We start from the raw sequence: 18,548 nt of genomic DNA, 5'->3' as shown, positions 1-18,548 counted from the left end.
AGGAGCCAACTTGATGAATCTCTTATCTGCCACTTGTTTAAAAGTGTATCCAGCCTAAAGTAGTATTTCTTTTGATGAAAAAGATTGATGTTACTGTTTTAATCCGGGTTTAAAAACACCAGAACTAAATTAATAAAAGTAATACAACAGGAATGGAACTTTAAAGCAGGAATGTTATTTTTTCCGGCCTTGTAATGGGCTATCTGGACATGGGGCCTTGACAGATGTCCAGCAGGAGTCTTTGACTCAGTCCACAAGAAGGTAAGCTACAGACGGCCATGACTAAGGAAGCTTGCTTAGTGCTGTTTTTATACATATTTCTGGAAAGTTGAGTGTTTATTTTTTTACAGTACATACTATAAATTAAGTAAATTGTTCTGTAGAGAGACAAAGTTTAAAAATGTACATGCAAAAATCCAACACATTGATCATTACAGTTTATTGTAATGATCAAAAATTAAAACATTTCTGAGTAGCATCCCATGTCGAACTCAATGCACACAGATGCCTTGTCTGATAGTCTTCCCAATGCCTAAATCTCTAAGTGTTGAGGCTAACAAGTTGATAAAGGGATTTCTGCATCAGCTTGTCAGCAGCATGATCAAAGTAAAATTTTGATTTAACGGAACGCTGAAATTGGGGAAGAGAAGGAGGAAAATAGCAGATTTTCACAGAGCTCTTCATCTTTGAGTCAGCAATGCTCGTGCTTGTTGACAGATTCGCCGAGGGGAAGGTTAAACTTGGTTTAAAACAACTTAGTGGAACCACGAAGTTATTGCAAAAGCCAGTAAAAATGGACCTTTCGACCAAAATACCAGTGAGTCTCTTAGCCTACATCTAGTCTAAGCAATTTTTTTTTCTAAAATACACTGTTCCGCTTACAACTTAACTGTTTGTTTCTCAAATTTTGAATTATTTCTGGGAAGGGTGATCTCACTTCAGACATCTTCTCCTTTTCTAGAGGTTAAGTTTAGAGCACAACCCAAGATACTCCTTTTGTGAGGTAACATGATCCACTGCACTGTGACATTATCTGTTAACCCTCTCAGATGATGTCACACTGCTTTATCACCTCATAATGAAAGTGTGAGCTTTCAGGCAGGCATAGGTCCATTAGTTTTTGGTCAGATGAGCGCATGTGTTAACCATCTGATCTGGCTTTCATATATCCAAGAGACCTCAACCAATTTATGACTGCATTACATATAAATATAATGTCATTGTAGGAGATAAAAAAGGTTGAATATGTTTTGTCTTTCTTAAAATGCTGTAATGAGCTACTGAAGCAAATATCTGCAAAGCTTTGTATGCTACATTGCAGAGAGGAAAAGAGACAAAAGGGACAGTATGTCACGTTTGATTTTGTAGAAAATGGGCACATCACCACTCCAGCTCTTGACACAGTGACACTCAGACAACCTTTTTTTTACTTTTAGCCTAGCTTTTTTGCCCTAACTGTCTGACATTGCAAAGGGTTTTACAGTACAGCCTATCTGTCACTCTCCTTCATTATTGTCATTATAATTCTTCCTCAGTCCCTGTCTCTTACATGATCTTTTATCATTTCTTTCTCTCCTTTTTTGCTTTGATTTTTTGCAGTGTTCCATTTTTTGTCTCACAGCCTAATCTTCCCCATGTGCTGAAGTTGCAATGTCGCTTTGTGTGGCAGGTCTTTGAGTCCTGTTGAACAGAACAAAGGCAAAACTCTGTCCCATCTCATCTGATTGTCTACCCTTTCTTATCATCACTGCTTTATTACAGACTTGGTGCCCTTTCAGGTTTGCCTGGACATTTTCACACATTTGTTCCTTTCTGTGGTTTATCTCTAAAATCCCCTTGTATTATTTTGTCTTTTTGTGTTCTTTTTAACTGGCATTATTCATTTAAGAATGTTATATTTAATAATAAAAATTATTTTATGTATCCCTTGTCTGTTTGACGTAGACACAAGTCTCAAAAAAATCTCAAAAAAAGATAATTTTTATTAGTTTATTTAATCTAATATCAGGGAATATAACATATTGCCTGAAGTTATGATTGAACTCTTTAATGTGACTTAATATAAATCAATACACACAGTGGATACCATCTTGGTACTACTGCAGAAGCGAATGCCTACAGTCTTCCTTATTTCTAATTGGCTGCCATTTGGGATACAGCCAGTTAACCCCAAGCAAAATGACTGATGCTTGTGGGTTGACTGCTTTGCAAACATTAGCCAATAGCGAGTCAATATTTTTTTATTTCTTAGATATGTTTCAATAATTTGAAAATATAAGGTGAATCTGTAAATACTGGACTTGGGTTCCACCTTTACACATTTAGAACTTATTTTCCCTTCTAATTATTATTTGCTAAATGGTTCAGGCTCAGTTAACTTGTCTGAATTGAATTTGTCTGGTTCATTAGATGCCATGAATTTTCTTTGCCTCTGGGCAATTTCATTGTAGGTCTTGCTATTTGATTAGGGTTCTTGTCCAGGGTGAAAATGAAACCTCATCCCACTTTCAGGTATTAAGTATTAGGTTGTTTTCAGTATTGCTTTTTTTTTTCTCCATTAATCTTACCATCAACTCTGACCAGCTTCCACATTCCATTTGAACAAAAACATGCTGACAAAATGATTCTGCCACCAATGTGCTTCACCGAGGAGAAGGTGTGTTCACGGAGAGTTTGCTTTCTGCCACACGCAGTTTTTCCAATAATCCTAAAAGTTCAGTCTTGATCTCATCAGATCAGATCAGAGCAACATCTTCTGAGCATTTAAATTATTAAATGCAAATGTACACCACACTTAAAGATGATTTAAGTCAATCCCTTTTAACTTGTTATGGGAAACATGTTTTTCTGTCCCCATGAGTCCCCTGTTTGTTTCTGTGACGAGTGGCTGCCGTTTTTGTGCCTTTCTTCTGGATAACAGTAAAACTATTCACAGCTTTCACTGAGGAAGCCTGTCATATAAGGCAGGATGAGGATAACTAATCCTTATCAAATGTAGCTCACTTGAGTTACATAATCAAAGCAAGATTTCATATTCCAAGAGTGAATGTGACAGAGACGTGTGATAATAATACAAGAAAAGAGCAGGGGGGAATAAATGGAGTATTAACAAAAGAGGACCTGGTTTAAAGATGGAAAGGTGATTTGAAAGAAATGCAAGCTTTAAAGAAAGAAAGAAAGCCCAGAAAAAATGTCAGAGGCGGTTTGTTATAAGAGGAGACATGGAAGAGCACAATGAGATGAATCTGTGTTAGACAGATGGAAGTGGGGAGGGTGACAGAACATGGATGTGTGAGAGTCTGAGAGAATAACTGGTGAGATATGGATGAGAACATGGCGAGAAAGGTGCGATATTGTGTAACTCGATACTATTCTGCTCTCTGCCTCGTGAGGCTGTGCTGAACAGGAAGGGTAGATCTGTTGTACGCATAGTGGCCTAATCAATACAAGTTGTAGATTGTGCTATGTGAGGACAAAGTTAGAAGCATAAATAGCCAGGGGACAGAATGAATGCAGAAGAGTATTTTTCACACATCTCGGTGCAGCAGGAAACCTCTGGCTCTGCTGGCAAACTCGCCTCTCTTTATACTTGGTGACTATAGACACACCACACAAATGTAGCTATACGCACTTATACATGCCCAGACAGTTCTATTCAGCACTAGCATGGAGGCCCCTCGAACACTGTGGTGACAGCCTCTGCTATGTTAGGCTAAACGCAGACTCAATAGACAGGGATTCCACTATATAACATGGTGAAGAGCAAGCAGGCTTCTGCACATGTGCAAAAGGTGCATCAATGGAGATAGTTGCTAGTTAGGACCAGGTGCACATTATCACAATAATGCTGGGCTCCTTAGATGTCCTCTATAGCGTCCTCATCCAGAAGGTAACACGGAAGTTGTTTGTCTGTTCGTGTTAAGGTTGTTTATTATCCTGACATTTATAAATTCATTGCAAATTTAGACCAGTAAAGACAATTTTGGTGTTTGCTTGTGCCTTAAGATAAAAATACCCATCGTTGTAAACTAGTTTTCCTTGAATCTTTTGTTTAGAAACCAGATATGGAAATGGAGTTTTGCGCTAAAGTGCGTAACATTCTGAGTGAGGCAGTTTCATAATAATCTGCTGTTTCTATATATGTTTTTATAGCTGATGGCGGTGTATGAGGAGCAGGAAGCCCAGCAGAGAGGTGTGGCTGACACGAGCCTGACCCCGAGCCCTGACCTCCACCAAGCTGAACTTTCTGTTTTCCAGCCAATCACAGGAGGAGAGATTGAAGTCAATTCTTCAGCCCTCAAATCTAGTAAGTTTGTTTTCACTGTAATGACCCGTATTGAGCACCACAATTTCCTAAAGTGGCATAAAAAACAAGTTATACATTATCACAAGTTACCAAGAGTTAAAACTCTAGCTATACAGTATTTTGTTTCTACAGACCTAGATATGCTCTTTTACCATTTGTTATAGCATCTCAACAACAGCTGTAGCAGCTCTTAATCATTGGCCAAACATGTGAAATCAACATTTTGCAACACATTCAAATATTTTCCACACCACAGATGATATAAGTTTAGATATTTACAACCAGATGAGATAGGATGAAAGGAAGGTAAAATATGGTCAGTCACAAGGCGATTAGACAAATAAAACAAAACAAAAAAAGAATTACACATAAGTTAAAAATGTATGAAAGAAAAAATGCTATGTTGGGAAAAGACAAAGTAAAATAAAGATATACCAACTGATTTAGGAGTTTAGAGAACCTCAAAATCTAAAATATTTTAGTTATTTCTCCTGCAGTCTGAAGAGATGCTGTCATTTTGATCCCACAAGGTTTTTTGTTTGTTTCTGCGCAGTCCAGTGGGGTTAAACTGACCATGTGTGTGCTTTTGCAAGTTTTTTTTATGTGTGTTACACTTCTCTTCAGTGTTGTGGTAAAATTGTGGAAGAGTTAAAAAGTAGATTTTAACTTGATACCATAATTTTAATCCTTCCTAAATCTTCGTCATTTGTTTCTTTGATTGTGAACACTTTTTTCACTTCTTGAGAAATAAATTTAGAAAGAACATTAGAGAAATACAACTGATATGTTATGCGCTTTGTAAGATTTTTTGTAATCTTACTAAGATCTACCTGAGAATTAGATTTTTTTTTTTATGTAAAATGTTTAACATTGTTTGCTTGGCTGAGCTTTGGTGGTACTGTAAAAACAAAGAAAAAACCCCACAAACATTTCAGTTGAAGGTTGCAGTATAACCTTCTTTTGCAAGGCTACAAGCATAATATTAGAGCCTTTTGTTTTTGATACACTGGAAAAATACTGTTAACTTTGAATTCCAGCACAGTCAAAGGTCAGGATGTGATGGGTGGGACATTAATGAAGGCAAGATGGCAGAGGCTAGAATGTTGGAAGCGGTGTCATTGAAATGCGGGCCAAAGAAAGTTAGATGAGGAGAGGAAGCCAGGAAGTGCGTGTGTTCTGTCAGACTGCAGGCCAAAAACCGGTGTTTGTGTCTGCTCAGTGTTACCTGAACCAGACTCTTCTGCATGACCTTTATTCTCTCACTGCGTCTGTCTCCGTTTGGTTTTCTCCGTCTCTTCTTCACAGTCCTCTGTATTTTTTCAAGTCAAGTGCTTGTTCACTAGAGTTATTGCATATGTGGTTGTGAAGGGGGCTTAAAGTTGTCATTCAGATTTGAATAAACTTTGTATTCTTACATCCAGCCAAAGCAAATTATTTCACTTAAACATTTATTCATAAGCTGCATTCCATCAGTGGGGTAATTATTTTTTGTCCTTCATCATATAGACTGGATGAATCTATTTTCTTTTTAGAGTTGATCAATTATCATCCGTTTTCTGTTAAATTTAAATATATTGTATTTTTATGTTTTTTTTTTGTTTTTTTTTAAACAAAAAAACTCTACTTTGAAAGGTAAAGTTTCATTGAAACTTAAAGTTTATAATACTAAAGTACAAACGTCTGAAATCAAGGAGTCAAACTCCAGTCCTCAAGGGCCGGTGTCCTGCAACTTTTAGATGTGCCTCTGCTGCACCACATCTGAATGGAATAATTAGGTCATTAGCAAGACTCTGGAGAACTGATCTACACAAGGAGGAGATAATTAAGCTGTTTCATTCCAGTGTTTTGTACCTGTTGCACATCTAAAAACTGCAGGACAGCAACCCTGGAGGACTGGAGTGTGAGATCCCTGTCTTAAATCAAAACAGGGACCCTTGCTGGGTTTTCCATACTGCTGGGATGGGAAGTTTAGTTTAGTCCAGTACAGTCACCTGTCAGCAAAGATTAGCGGTAAGATTGAAGGTAATAGAAGTCTGGAGAATGTCACGATGATCGTGTAAAGGAGATTGGGATTAGGCCTGTGTAACTGTCTGTTGTTTTGAATTTCAATCCAAGTTGACTCTTCCTTTTCGTCTTCAGCAGCTTGTTGTCTGCTGCTCATCATTTCTCCTTCTGACAGTCTCACAGTGTTTTTTCCAATCTTTGCCATTTCTCATCTTCATCTCCCCCCCACCCATGTGATTCTCTGTAGGAAAGTACTGGTGTTAACATGCCCAGAAATACCTTTGATACTATTGTCTTGGATGTACAATACTCACTGAAGTTTAGCCTTTAAAAAGTGGATATTTCTAAAGAGAAAATCTGCCACTATTCAGCAATTGGTTGCAGAAGATTTAAAGCCCTTTTGAAATCACACTTCTGCTGTTAACATGCAACCATGAATCCACCATTATGGATCACTTTGTCCTTTCAGATCAAACAAGTCAATTCACCCGCATCATTTGGCATGTGTGTTTTCATGACAAGGTGTTGGAGTTGTGGAACCAAAAGGGAAATCAAAAACCAACAATCGAACAAAAATCGAAATTAGTACAACAGTTTAAACTGCAGAAAATGGCTCTTCATGGTGGTGGCTCCTTATGAGGCCTCTTTGCCATCATAACATACTGCAACATAAATTAGTTATAAATTAAAGGGAGTGACATAAACAACCAGGTTTGCATAGACCAAACCTCTGCAAGCTTGCAAAACAGCTATGTTTTAATTGCAGGTATTTAATTTGTGTCATTTTAACATATTGTTTCTTACTAAAACATTAATCAGCCTTAAACATAAAAAAAAAATGGTTTAGTTTCCAGTTTGTGGACTATTACATCCATAAATATCAATAGAAAGAGGGGTTGTACTTCATATCCAAGATTGCTGGTTTGATTGATGAAGATAAAAAAAAAGACATTTTAAACAAAATGACGTTTGGGACGACGCAATACCGAGGTGCGATAGTACTTGACAAACTATTAGCTGGTTTTTGCAGAGCTGCCAATCCAGGAGTCTCTTTAATTTTTTTTAAATTTTTTTTTTGCGCTGATTGGCAGTAGCCCCATGAGCGGAAATAAGGAATACTTTGGAAGTTAGCTTCTGTAGAAGTGCAAAGATGTTTTCCGTTGTGTCACTGCTTATTGAGTCATGTTGTTTTTGAACAATTAAAATAGGCAATAGTGAGTGTCTTTAGAGGGGGTCTCAAGTGTTCACAGATTTCAGCTATTCATGGGTGGTTGTGGTCTCTAACTCCTAGGAATATGGGGGGTCCACTGTAACTGCAACAAAGGTGGTTCAGCAAAGTATTGATTCAGGGCAGTCCAATAAAAATATGAGCACATTTAAAATGTTTGCCTTTAAAAAATAATTTGAAAAACAAGTGTTTTGGCCAATTAAATTAAGATGCATTGACATCTGTAGACTGAAACTCACAAAAGGAGTTGAAGTTCTAAGCGTATGAACACTTTACTGAAGCATTGTGCATGTCATTCAGCAAAAATTACTAGTCTGTCTGAAATAACTCTTTCATTTTTACCTTTTATCTTGGCCATCAAACCATCTCCCTGTAACTGTCTTCCTTTGAGGAGATGAATTGATTAGAGGTTGGATGTAATCCATATTCCCCAGTAGTTCTTAAGAGCACCATGGGTCCATTTGTGACAATCAATATATGACCCTACAAATATCATTCGGTATGTCTTCAGAGTACTTTAACAGTGTAGAGTTCCCTCCACCCACGCTACCACCTATGCCATTATATTCCCAATTGAGCTTTAGGCGAGTACATGACAGTGTTCTTAATGTATATGTACAGATTGATGGTCCCTATGAGTGGGAATGGTGAATCTTTAGAGTGTACCGCACGCATCATAGTAAAAACCACAGCATATTAAATCTTATTTATTTGCTTAGCTTTCTGCAGTGTTGACTTTCCTCTCGTTTTCACTCTTCCCCCAAAGCCCCATCAGCAGCACAAGCGGCAGCGCGGTGTGTTCCATTTATCAGTTTTTGGTAAATGATGATTTTATGCAGAGGGCCGATGAGATGTGAAGAAAAGAGCCATTATCATCTGTTACCTACTTGCACACACAAATCTACAAATCAGCCACTTATTGGCCATTTGGATGCATGAACAACAGTGTGTTCACCGATGGGATGTGAGCAGATAATACATTAACTTCTCACACTTCCCGCACATTGTCACCTCTGCAGCATTTGCTGTCAGAACATTCAGTGTGAGGTTGTGGGATTTGTATGTTACTTATACATGTGGACATACATACACATATTTGGCTGGCTGTTAAGTTGATTAAGATGCTGTAGCACTTTGGATGTTTTTGTTTTAAACAAAAAGTTAGGCGAGACACATCACTGATAAAATGGCAATTTAGTGCAACATCTTGTTGGCCTATTTTTGAGCCAGACTGTATTTTTTCTGTGGTTGTGAGAATAAATTAGTTGGATCTAATTTCATTTTAAAGTTGAAACCTGAAGTTTACGTACATCAAATAAATATACGACATATATATATATATCTTTGTGTGTTTTATTTATTTTCAGACACACCCTTGCTGGTGAGGAGCAGCAGTGACTCAGCCCTCAACCCCCAAACAACAGAGACTGAACCCTCCTACAATGAAGATAGCACTGTGATGGTAAGACTCAGAAGTTGTGGTAATAATAAAGAAAATATCAACAAGCTTAAAAGTATTTACATGCATAATAAATAAATTAAATTTGTTTGCATTAATAAGAAACCTAGAAGACATGTTGGAGAGTCTAATTAACACAAGCCAATGTGCAATTATTTGCACATGAGTGCGTGGAAATGGGTGATAAGTGTTTTGTCTGTACCCAATTTTATAGGGTAGTAAAATTGGAAACAGAAAACTCTTGTTCTATGTAATAAGATGCAAAATAACTTCAGAATCCTCAGCACTTCCAATAATCACTGATCAACACATTCAGCCCTGTTTCCCAAAGCTTGGGTCCGAGATAGGGTTAGCAGACTGAATAGGGTAAGCAGACTGAATTCAGAGCTAATCTATGATTGTTTGCTTTCTTTGCATTCATGTGGACTGTTGGTTATTCCTTCCTTAATATGTAGAAGTTCAGATAATTTTTATAGGGATAGTTTTTTTTTTCCTAAATTAAATTTTATGAAGTTATCAGGAATAGTTTGCTTACCTGCTGGAGACAGTTGTCACATCGAAGCACCTTTCATGAAGTCTTCAAAGTGGTTGACAACTCTCATCTGATTTTTGTTTATAATTCTAACAATTTAACTATTTGAGCTATCCTACTTTGGCTTCCACAAACAATATGCAGTCTCTTTCAATTAGTCTTTCAACCAATCATTTCAGGATTAAACTTCTCATATTTTTTTCTGTTTCTCTTAGATTTTTGGAGATATTGATTTACTTTGATATATTATCACTATGAACTCTCTCCAGTGCTTTTGTAATCTAATAGCCAGATTGTCATTAAATATGCTAAGCACATTAAGATTCTCAAGGGGATAAACACTTTGATTTTAGTGACCTCTTGCCCTTTTACTTGAAAAGCATTCTTGTTCTCAGTTTCAAAATTTGCAACACTCCTTTTTTCTTTTTCTTGAATGAAGTTGTTTTTGGAGTCTTTTACGTTTAAAATCTTGCAAGTGGTGATTAATTCCTGTCCAGTGGAGTTAAGAATAAATTAAAAACACAGATATATTAAACCTAACCTAGCAGGTTGTGTACCGCTGAATCAATGGTCCAGACAGGCAACAGAATTTCAATCCTCAAGTGGTTCAATGATGCAGGTCAGCAGTTTCCCTTTCAGTGAAATATGTGAGGATACATGTGGTTAAAGAGAAGGGGGTAAATTATGACTCTCGTTTCCCCTCCTTGCTTCTCAGACACATTTTGCCACATCAGGCTCCATTAATGAAGATGGATGACTCTCAAGAGTTTGCCCCCCTTCTATCTTTTGAGGCCATCTCTAAATTTCCTAAAAGTCAAAGGTCACAGTTTTTGTTAGCTTCATCTGCTCCTCCCTTACTACTGCTGAGCTCAGTTTCACTTCTCTACTTTCAATGCTAGTGAAGTGCAAGATGTCTTTTTATCTGGCCATGTTGTCTTAAGTACAAAACTGAACAGAGACAACATTCAGTTAAGTTCACTTTATTTTTTATAAAGTGCCGATTCGAAATTGTGGTCTTAAGTAAATGACCCCATCTAAAACACCAGCTTCTTGAATCGACATAATTCTGAAGGTCCTCAAAGAATTTAAACCGAAACGTTTCATATTATGTACATTAGTTAGTTTTATATAGTAATTAGTTATATTGTACTCAGAATGTCTTAATTTTCTTGACATGTATACCTATCTACCTTGTAGAATAAAATAGCCAATTAGACACAGGCTTCTAGCTGGTTAGAGATGTAGTTTTGGTGCCTGTTGATGGTGTCACTGTTTCTTATTCCTCTTTGTTGTTGAACAAAGAAGATCCCTCAAGTTCACCGCTTAAATTAACTCGATGCATAATTGAACTGTTGAGTGATGGGCCTTCTCCCCTCGAGACTCCTTACTGGACAAACATCCTTTCTTAATAAGTCTGTATTCCCCTTAGAATGATATGTTTGCAAGGTTCATTTTGTTTAGGGAATATGTTTGGTTCTCAGAGGTGGTCAGTGTTTCTACTTAATGTTGCTCAGGGCAACCAAGTATTTGAGAAGTGCAGCATGTACACAGGATGCTAAAGTGTTTAGTTAGATGTGAGCGTTACAGCCTTATTCTTTTATATCAACATTTCCCAGCTCTGATCCATGATAACTGCATTGTGAATTAGATTTGAGTGTTTCACATAAAGGCGTACATTTTTACAACTAGCTGTATGCTTACACTAGTAAATCATCAGGTGCTTTTTTTTTCAATTTTTTCTTCAAAGCCTGTGGCCTCGCAGAGATGGGATTGGGTGTAACTGCAAAGGTTTTTTGTTATTTTGGTTGTGCGTCCACACAGATCTGGAGGTTTGGGAGACCAGAAACAATTTTTGAAAACGGGTCCCAGAGTGGACACATTTTCAAAATGGCAATCTCAAGTCTCAAAAAGAGATCAATAAGGTGTTTTACTAACACCTTATTTATCTCCATCTTTACCCGCATGGGCCGCAATCTTACAATTAACCAGTTTGGTGCATTTTAGTGTTCTATGTTTATTGCCTCATTCTGTGGCAGTCTTATATTGACACTTTTTGGATTTGCATACCTACGACAGCATTTTCGAAGTTTTTCTTTATAAAAATTTAGCATATTTACCACTGTGTGAATATGGTCTGAGACAGCCTGATATGTTTAAGTAAAATTCAAAATGACTTTTGTGAAGACGAAAGAACTGGGAAAAGATTTACTGTATAGCCTTTGCCTGCAGTCATGAAATAGGGATAATCACCAAAAGAATGACATGTTGGACACAAGAAGCCACTATTCACATATAGTCTAGTTGCCATAGCAAGTGACAGCAATGCAACTTTATGTATTAGGATTCAGAACCAAAACCATTCAAACATTAGCCCCACCAAGAGCAGAACGTTACAGATTTATGCTTTTAGACTTGATGTGTATTTTGCAATTATTAATAAGTGTTCACTGTGGCAGATTAGCTACCTCTGCTATTAGCTACGCTAACACAGTGGTGGTTGATTAGCTAATTTAAACACCTGTTTTACTGATGCTTTGTCAGTTTTTGTGTAGGTCACCTTTTTGTTTTTAAACTGAACCAAAACATTCCTCAACACATCTTTATGTTAAGTTTGTTAAAGTCAAGCATTACTGAGCTACTTCCCTCTCCCTCGCAATTTTTTTTTTAGTTAAAACTTACTTCTCTCCTTGTTATCTAGTCATACTGTAGACAGTTTATAGCAAAACACTGCATCTCTTTTTATATGAGCTTGTGTCTTGCAGGGAAATGGGTGCGGGAACTTGTGTGGGTAACATCATGTTACAAGAAGTGTAGTTTCAATAACATTGGCGCTCATTTAAGAATATCGTGATATGTATTGTCATATAGCAAAAAATACATCAGGTTATATTGTTAAATTGTTAAAATTGGTCTAATTATTAAAACTTAAAAGCAAAAAAATAGAATAGCCTATTTTTTCCCCAGCAGCTTTCTGTCTGCTTGATGGCCTTCAGTGTCTAAAGTCTTCCTGCTGTCTTTGCTTTTCACTCTTACACCTGCTGTGCTGTAACAACCACCACATAAGTGTCGATGCAGTAAATGTCTCTGGAGAAGCATCTGCTGTAAATAAATAATAAAAAAAAAAATTCTCTTTATACAAGTTTTTTTTTATCTTGCTGTTACTATTTCTCCCTTACCTCATGCATCCATATCCTGGTATGTGCACACACTCCCACTCCTACACACACCCGCACACACACTCATGTGGCTCTTCCCAACCAGTCAGGTTCCAGCAGAGGTAATGGCTCCAGGGTAATTGTTCAAATTGTCACTTGGCCTTTTGGTGAGAGCAGTGAAGGGAAGAAAGTACTCTTTTTGCAGTAATTTTCTGTCTTTCTTCTTTCTGTCTGTCTTTTCTCCTACTCACTTGTAACTTCCTTTATGTAGTTTTAATCTCTAAAAAATCAAGTCCTACAGTCTGAACAATTCTTGCTTAAACGTGCAAATCAATGCAGTAGGGAAAATCTATTTTCTGTTTTTTCTTGTATCATATTGTATATTTAAAAACACAAGTAACTTTAAACAAATATAGACACACAAGGTGGCTGGTAATGTGACAGACATGAAGTTGTTACTTATGCACAAAGTACCTTTGGGGCTAATAAGGCAGCAGAGCAGTTATTTATCATGCTACACCTGCATTTCTTTCTGTGTGTGGTTCATATGCATGTACTTGACTTGTGTGTTACCCTGCATGGTTGCTGTTGACATTTCAATGACAAGAGGTAACTTTTTTTGCAAGGTTATTATACCATCTGCACTCTGTGATATTGATAAAAAATATATTTATCAATATATATATTTATCTGTATATTTTAATATGTTACAACAGACAGTGTTCTACAGATGCAAAGTACTTCAAATACTTTGCACCTGGTGAATCATATTTTCACCGTTTATCTTCATATTACAACTTTCATACGGATAAATCTGAAAATATAAACTATGCATCCAGTATAAATGGAAAAAATGCAAAGCTAGCATTCCAACATTTATCATACTCACCCTTGGAGCAATTTCAGGGAACACTTTGGCTGATTGGTCATTTACTAATTAGTAATATCACTAATAGTTTGGTCTTTTTATCCACTTTGAGCAATTATTAAATTGGACCAAGAATAATAAATGCTTGCAGCCCATTTATTATACACGAGCAGTAGTTACTTAACGCAGGATTATTAATCACAGAGTTAAAATGGAAATCCTGCTTTTCTGTCCTTCAGTTTTTGGAGGGCCACTAATGTTCAAAAGTATTGATTAAGATGTCAAATCTTGACAGAATGATGTATTATTTTTCTCATAGCTTTCCCCCTCAGTATGTTACATAAATCTTTATTATTTAATGTGGTTATATTTTGTTTTCTAAAGTATAAGGTCTTTTAATCTCTGTTTATTATACCTTTTTCTACATTTTGGTGAAACCCAATGGTTTGTTTACCCTGGTGCTGTATTCTTATGTTATAGCTGTTGAGAAAAAGAAGGGTTCGACATATGTCAGTACTTTTATAGGAAATGTTTGGTACACTACATAATAAAATACCTTGTATAACCTCCCATAACATGTAAAATTGAACTTCTGCTTTTTTGTATGTCTTAGTCCTCTTCATAATTATGGAGTACTTTTTTTGCCCAATCTTCTTTACAACTTTTCAACTCATTGAGGCTTTCTTGGGCAAGTAGTTGTCTCTTTTCTCTTCTTTGCTTTTTTTTTGTTACATATACCTTCTTCACACCATTAAAATTACCTTAGACATTCACCATCCTTGAACGCTACACTTTTTGGTGCACAGTGTACAGATTGCTACAACATGTAATGATATTAGTATTTTTCTCATCTTAATTTGAAAACCAGTGTATTATCTAAAATACAAACATTTGTACAAGGTGCAACTTTTGTTGCTGCCCTTTCTACAAGAAGTTCAATAACTGTAATTGGTCTGTGTTTTATGAAATTGCTCAAATGTTTATGTGAATAATGAGGCACATTTATTCGTTCAGATTCATTTACTTGCTTTAAATTGCCCTTTCATACGTTACAGGCATTGCTGGCCTTTGTAATTAATATGTTGTTCTTTCATAGAGAGAATGATGCAGAGAAACTATTTCTGCATTCATTCATTAAATGAGACACACAATTAAGCGCCAGTAGCTCTGCAATTAATATATGAGTGACTGTCATGACAGTGAGGTTGGGATAATTAATGTCACCTGTCATCTTTTTACTAATTAAGCTCAAATGACAGCATTAACAGCCAGACCAGACCAATTAATTTTCAATCCACTAAAGCTTCAACATATGTTTACTGCACTGGCCGTCGGTCTTTATTAGGTTTCATCTTGCCCTCCTACATCTCTTTACATCCGCTGTGTATCTGATTCTCGACTCAGTTTGCTGTTTCATTCTTTCTCTTTTCTCTGATTTTTGCTTCTGAAGTTGTCAGAATGGGTCATATGGGTGGGTAGGATGGTGGGGGTAAAAGGTTGAAGGTCATGTTTTGAATCCATTAGAGGCATCTACTAACACAGAACCTTATTGACCTGTGTGTTCGCCTCCATATGTTTACACAAATGTGTGACCGGGGTGTACGCCTACTCTAAGATGACCCTGTGATAGTTGCATATTTGCTTATGTGTAAATCTGGAATTTCTAATATGAATTAAATATCCTTATAATTTGAAGCATGTTTATCTTTGTACTGAAGTGGAATTTATTTTTTCTTTTTGATTCAAAAATTGTGCCACTGTAAAATTGAAATCACCATATTGCACTTTCAACAGTATGTAACAGTATGATCATTTAAAATGATCAGATTAAAGGAGCTGGTACAGAGGTGACAAAAACTCAATTTTGTCCTAATAAGAGGAAGTTGTTAAAGGTTCCTAACCATGGGGGTTTTTGATTTTGTTGGTCTAGAAAACTTTCTTTCCAACATTGTACTGTATTTGCTAAGTTTAATGAATTTGTAAGCACCTAAAAAGTTGTTGGATGTTTCTGGCCCTAGATACAGTGACGCTAAAACAAGAGCAAAAAAACATAGCTAATAAAAGAAAAATATCCTGTGTTGTTGCTGGTTTCTTTCATTCTGGAAGGTATAAATTTGTCATTGAAAATCTTATCCAACTGTATCAGCTCCATTTGCCAGAGGCCACATTTCTACCATTCTTTTTATTACTTTTAAACTTAAGTAATTAAAAGAATCGTATTTTATAAGAGTAATATAATTAAAAGTAGTATTTTAATTATCTAATTTATTGAGAGGGAGCTACATAACAAATCAAGTGAATAAAATAAATAAATGTTTCAGATATGTTGGATTGACTTCAGAACTGCTATAATTAGTTTGCAGTAAATCATAATATATTGTGGAAAAATAATGCATTTCTGCCTTTTACATTTGGTTGCCATGCCCACTAATACTTTGATTTATTATTGGTTAACAAGATTGTCTGCTTGCCTTCAAAAATTAATTAGTGCTTCATCTGTTGATCAAATTACCATCTTCTTCTCTCATCACTTCACATATTTATTCTTTTTTCTCCCTTTGTGTTCCAGTCAGTTTTTAGTTATAACAATTTAATTGTTGGGTTCAGAATTTCAAACGAAGTTCATGAAGGTTAAAATCAAAACATTGGAGCTTCTTTGATTTTCTTGATGCTGCTTACATCTTTTTTTTTTTTAATTCAGTCACATTTCTTAAAATTAATGTAATCTCTTCTTTTTACTGATTTCCTGCTATTGTTAAGTGTTAAAAATTCCCAAGCACTGGCTGACTAATAAGACAGATGTTGTGTGTATTTGCATGTGTTTGTTTGTGTTTGCTTTGCAGGCAGCCGGTGCTGAAGTGGAGGGGCCTAGAGGGATGGAACGAGCTCCAGTAAAAAACACCTTCAGTGGCAGGTCGGTGGCTTTTTGTCTGTATGGATCAATGATGAATGAGAAACTGAAATTTTGATCTGGAGAAAAAAAAGAAAAGCATTCTGATTGAAAGCACAGAAAACAAAAGACCAAACTGATTACTCTCAAAAGAGTTTCAGCTGATTTCTTTCTCTAAATCCTCTTGTGGTCCTCATCTGTACTGACTTTGTCTTCATCTGCCTTGCTAGTAATTTATCCTGATAATGTGCCAAACCATTACGTTTGTTTGTCTGAAATGAGTGTTTTTGTCCAATGAGAAGGTTTTGTTTGTGCAACATCCATGTTCATTGGTTTTTATGAGTGTGCCTCTGTCCCACTTTCTCTTCATTAAAGCTGTTTTCTAATCCAGATCAAGGCTGTTGCAGATATATTTACTGTTAAAAACTCCATCATTAGCTAACTACAAAAGGCTGCCAAAACAGGGTCAGGGTCTCACACACACGCACACACCCACGCACACACACACGCCCACGCACACAGACACACACGCACGCACACACACACACACACAGACACACACACACACACACACACACACACACACACACACACACACACACACACACACACACACCACACACACACACCACACACACACACACACAGACATAAAAGGTACAGAGATATGCTTAGACTGCCATAAACACATGGTCTCAAAGACAAACACAGTTGCACGTGCTATTTTTAAATGCACCAACTAATGCACAAACGTCGCACCGCTGCTTAATTAAGTTCTGGGTTATAGGACACCCTGTGTCTCTGAGAGGGATTTTTGTTCATATCCATGAGAGACACAAGGCTCTTTGGAACTGGATCTTACATTTAGACACAAGGTGGAGTCATGCATTTACTGTGTGCTGCAAAAGAGAAACTAACTATAGAAAATCTATTTAACAATAACCAGAGTGCGGCTGTAATGTTTGCCTGTACCTTATGTCACATGTCAAATATTCCCATGTTAGCTTTGTTAGAGCAAAGATTGAAGTGCTCCTTCTACCACTTGGCAAGCATTACTTTCAAAGCTTTTATTTTACATTGTCATGTGGCCTTTGAGTTGGTCTAATTTCACTCTTAAAAAAAATATGCCAATATAAAAACCCCTAATTCTACAGCTTTATAATTTCTCTTTAGATCACTTGACCTAAACATAGAAAGTGAGCTTAGTAATTCTTTATCTTATCATTGTAGTTTCCAGACTAAAAGCCATTACTTTTTTACACGATGTAAACACTTTGATTGGGCTATTATACAGCTTTTTCACCAACAGCTTTCAAAGACTGAAGTTCAGTGAGATTAAGATGACAGGACAAGCTCAAAAGAAAAACAAAAGTGACATTATGAGCAACAATGAAAGAGACTGAGGAAGTGTGTCATCGGAAGGCACGGTCAAAACCGGTACCTAATCTACGTGCATGGGGTACGGAAACGTTGCACCGAGTTCACGAGTGTGATGCTCATGGCATTCATATCAGTCCTTGTTGATAATTATTGATTAGTTTTAAATATCTGAAATACTGCCAAACTTGACCTTTCCTTTTTTCTCCACAGTTTTCACTCCTCACCGTTGCTTTGATTTAAGTGGTTATGTGGCATGTTGGTGAAATCTTAAACTCCTGCTGTGTTACTCAACAAGTTGTTGCTTGGTAACCAAAGACTGAGTTAGCCAATGCAACCAACCTTGCTTATCTGGCTGTGAGCGGATGAGTCTTTCCTTTGCCTGCAACCCCCAAAGTGATGTGTGGTTCTGGATCGCAGTTCAGCAAAATTGAACAAGTGTGGGCCAACTGCCATAGTTTACAGAGTGTTGAGCATGCCTGAATATATGCTGTAAGCTTCAAGTGTCCACATTATGCAGACCTAGAGGTTTTCCTAAAGGTTTTTTATGTTTCATTATAATTATTTGACATTTTATCACCTTATGCTCAAAGAAGGAAACAGACATATCAGCACTATCTATGAAAGCTGTTTGCAGCATTTTATGTCCTATTTTTCTGATTTGCCGTTATCAACTTATTTGTTGCCGTAATAGACAATTCTGACAGCCAAATCAATAGCTAAGCTAAC

At 36.6% G+C, this 18,548-nt stretch overlaps 1 protein-coding gene across 4 annotated transcripts in view; it reads left to right on the top strand.

The window, feature by feature from the left end:
- Window positions 1-18,548, top strand: part of LOC129374401 (partitioning defective 3 homolog B-like) — a 196,678-nt gene that overhangs the window by 36,946 nt on the left and 141,184 nt on the right. For 3 of the 4 annotated variants that reach the window (XM_055052799.1, XM_055052798.1, XM_055052800.1), the window contains exons 3-5: window positions 4,153-4,306; window positions 8,906-9,000; window positions 16,396-16,466. In XM_055052799.1, the coding sequence (XP_054908774.1) occupies window positions 4,153-4,306; window positions 8,906-9,000; window positions 16,396-16,466 (320 nt within the window). Of the gene's footprint in view, window positions 1-3,770; window positions 3,890-4,152; window positions 4,307-8,905; window positions 9,001-16,395; window positions 16,467-18,548 lie in introns of those variants that run through there. The other variant, XM_055052801.1, reaches the window with a different exon arrangement.

The sequence above is a fragment of the Poeciliopsis prolifica genome, unplaced genomic scaffold (genome assembly GCF_027474105.1).
Source record: "Poeciliopsis prolifica strain line A6 unplaced genomic scaffold, Auburn_PproV2 SCAFFOLD036, whole genome shotgun sequence".
NCBI classification, from domain to species: domain Eukaryota; kingdom Metazoa; phylum Chordata; class Actinopteri; order Cyprinodontiformes; family Poeciliidae; genus Poeciliopsis; species Poeciliopsis prolifica.
Note: the sequence above shows the minus strand (reverse complement) of the source record. Positions and strands in the feature narration are given on the sequence as shown.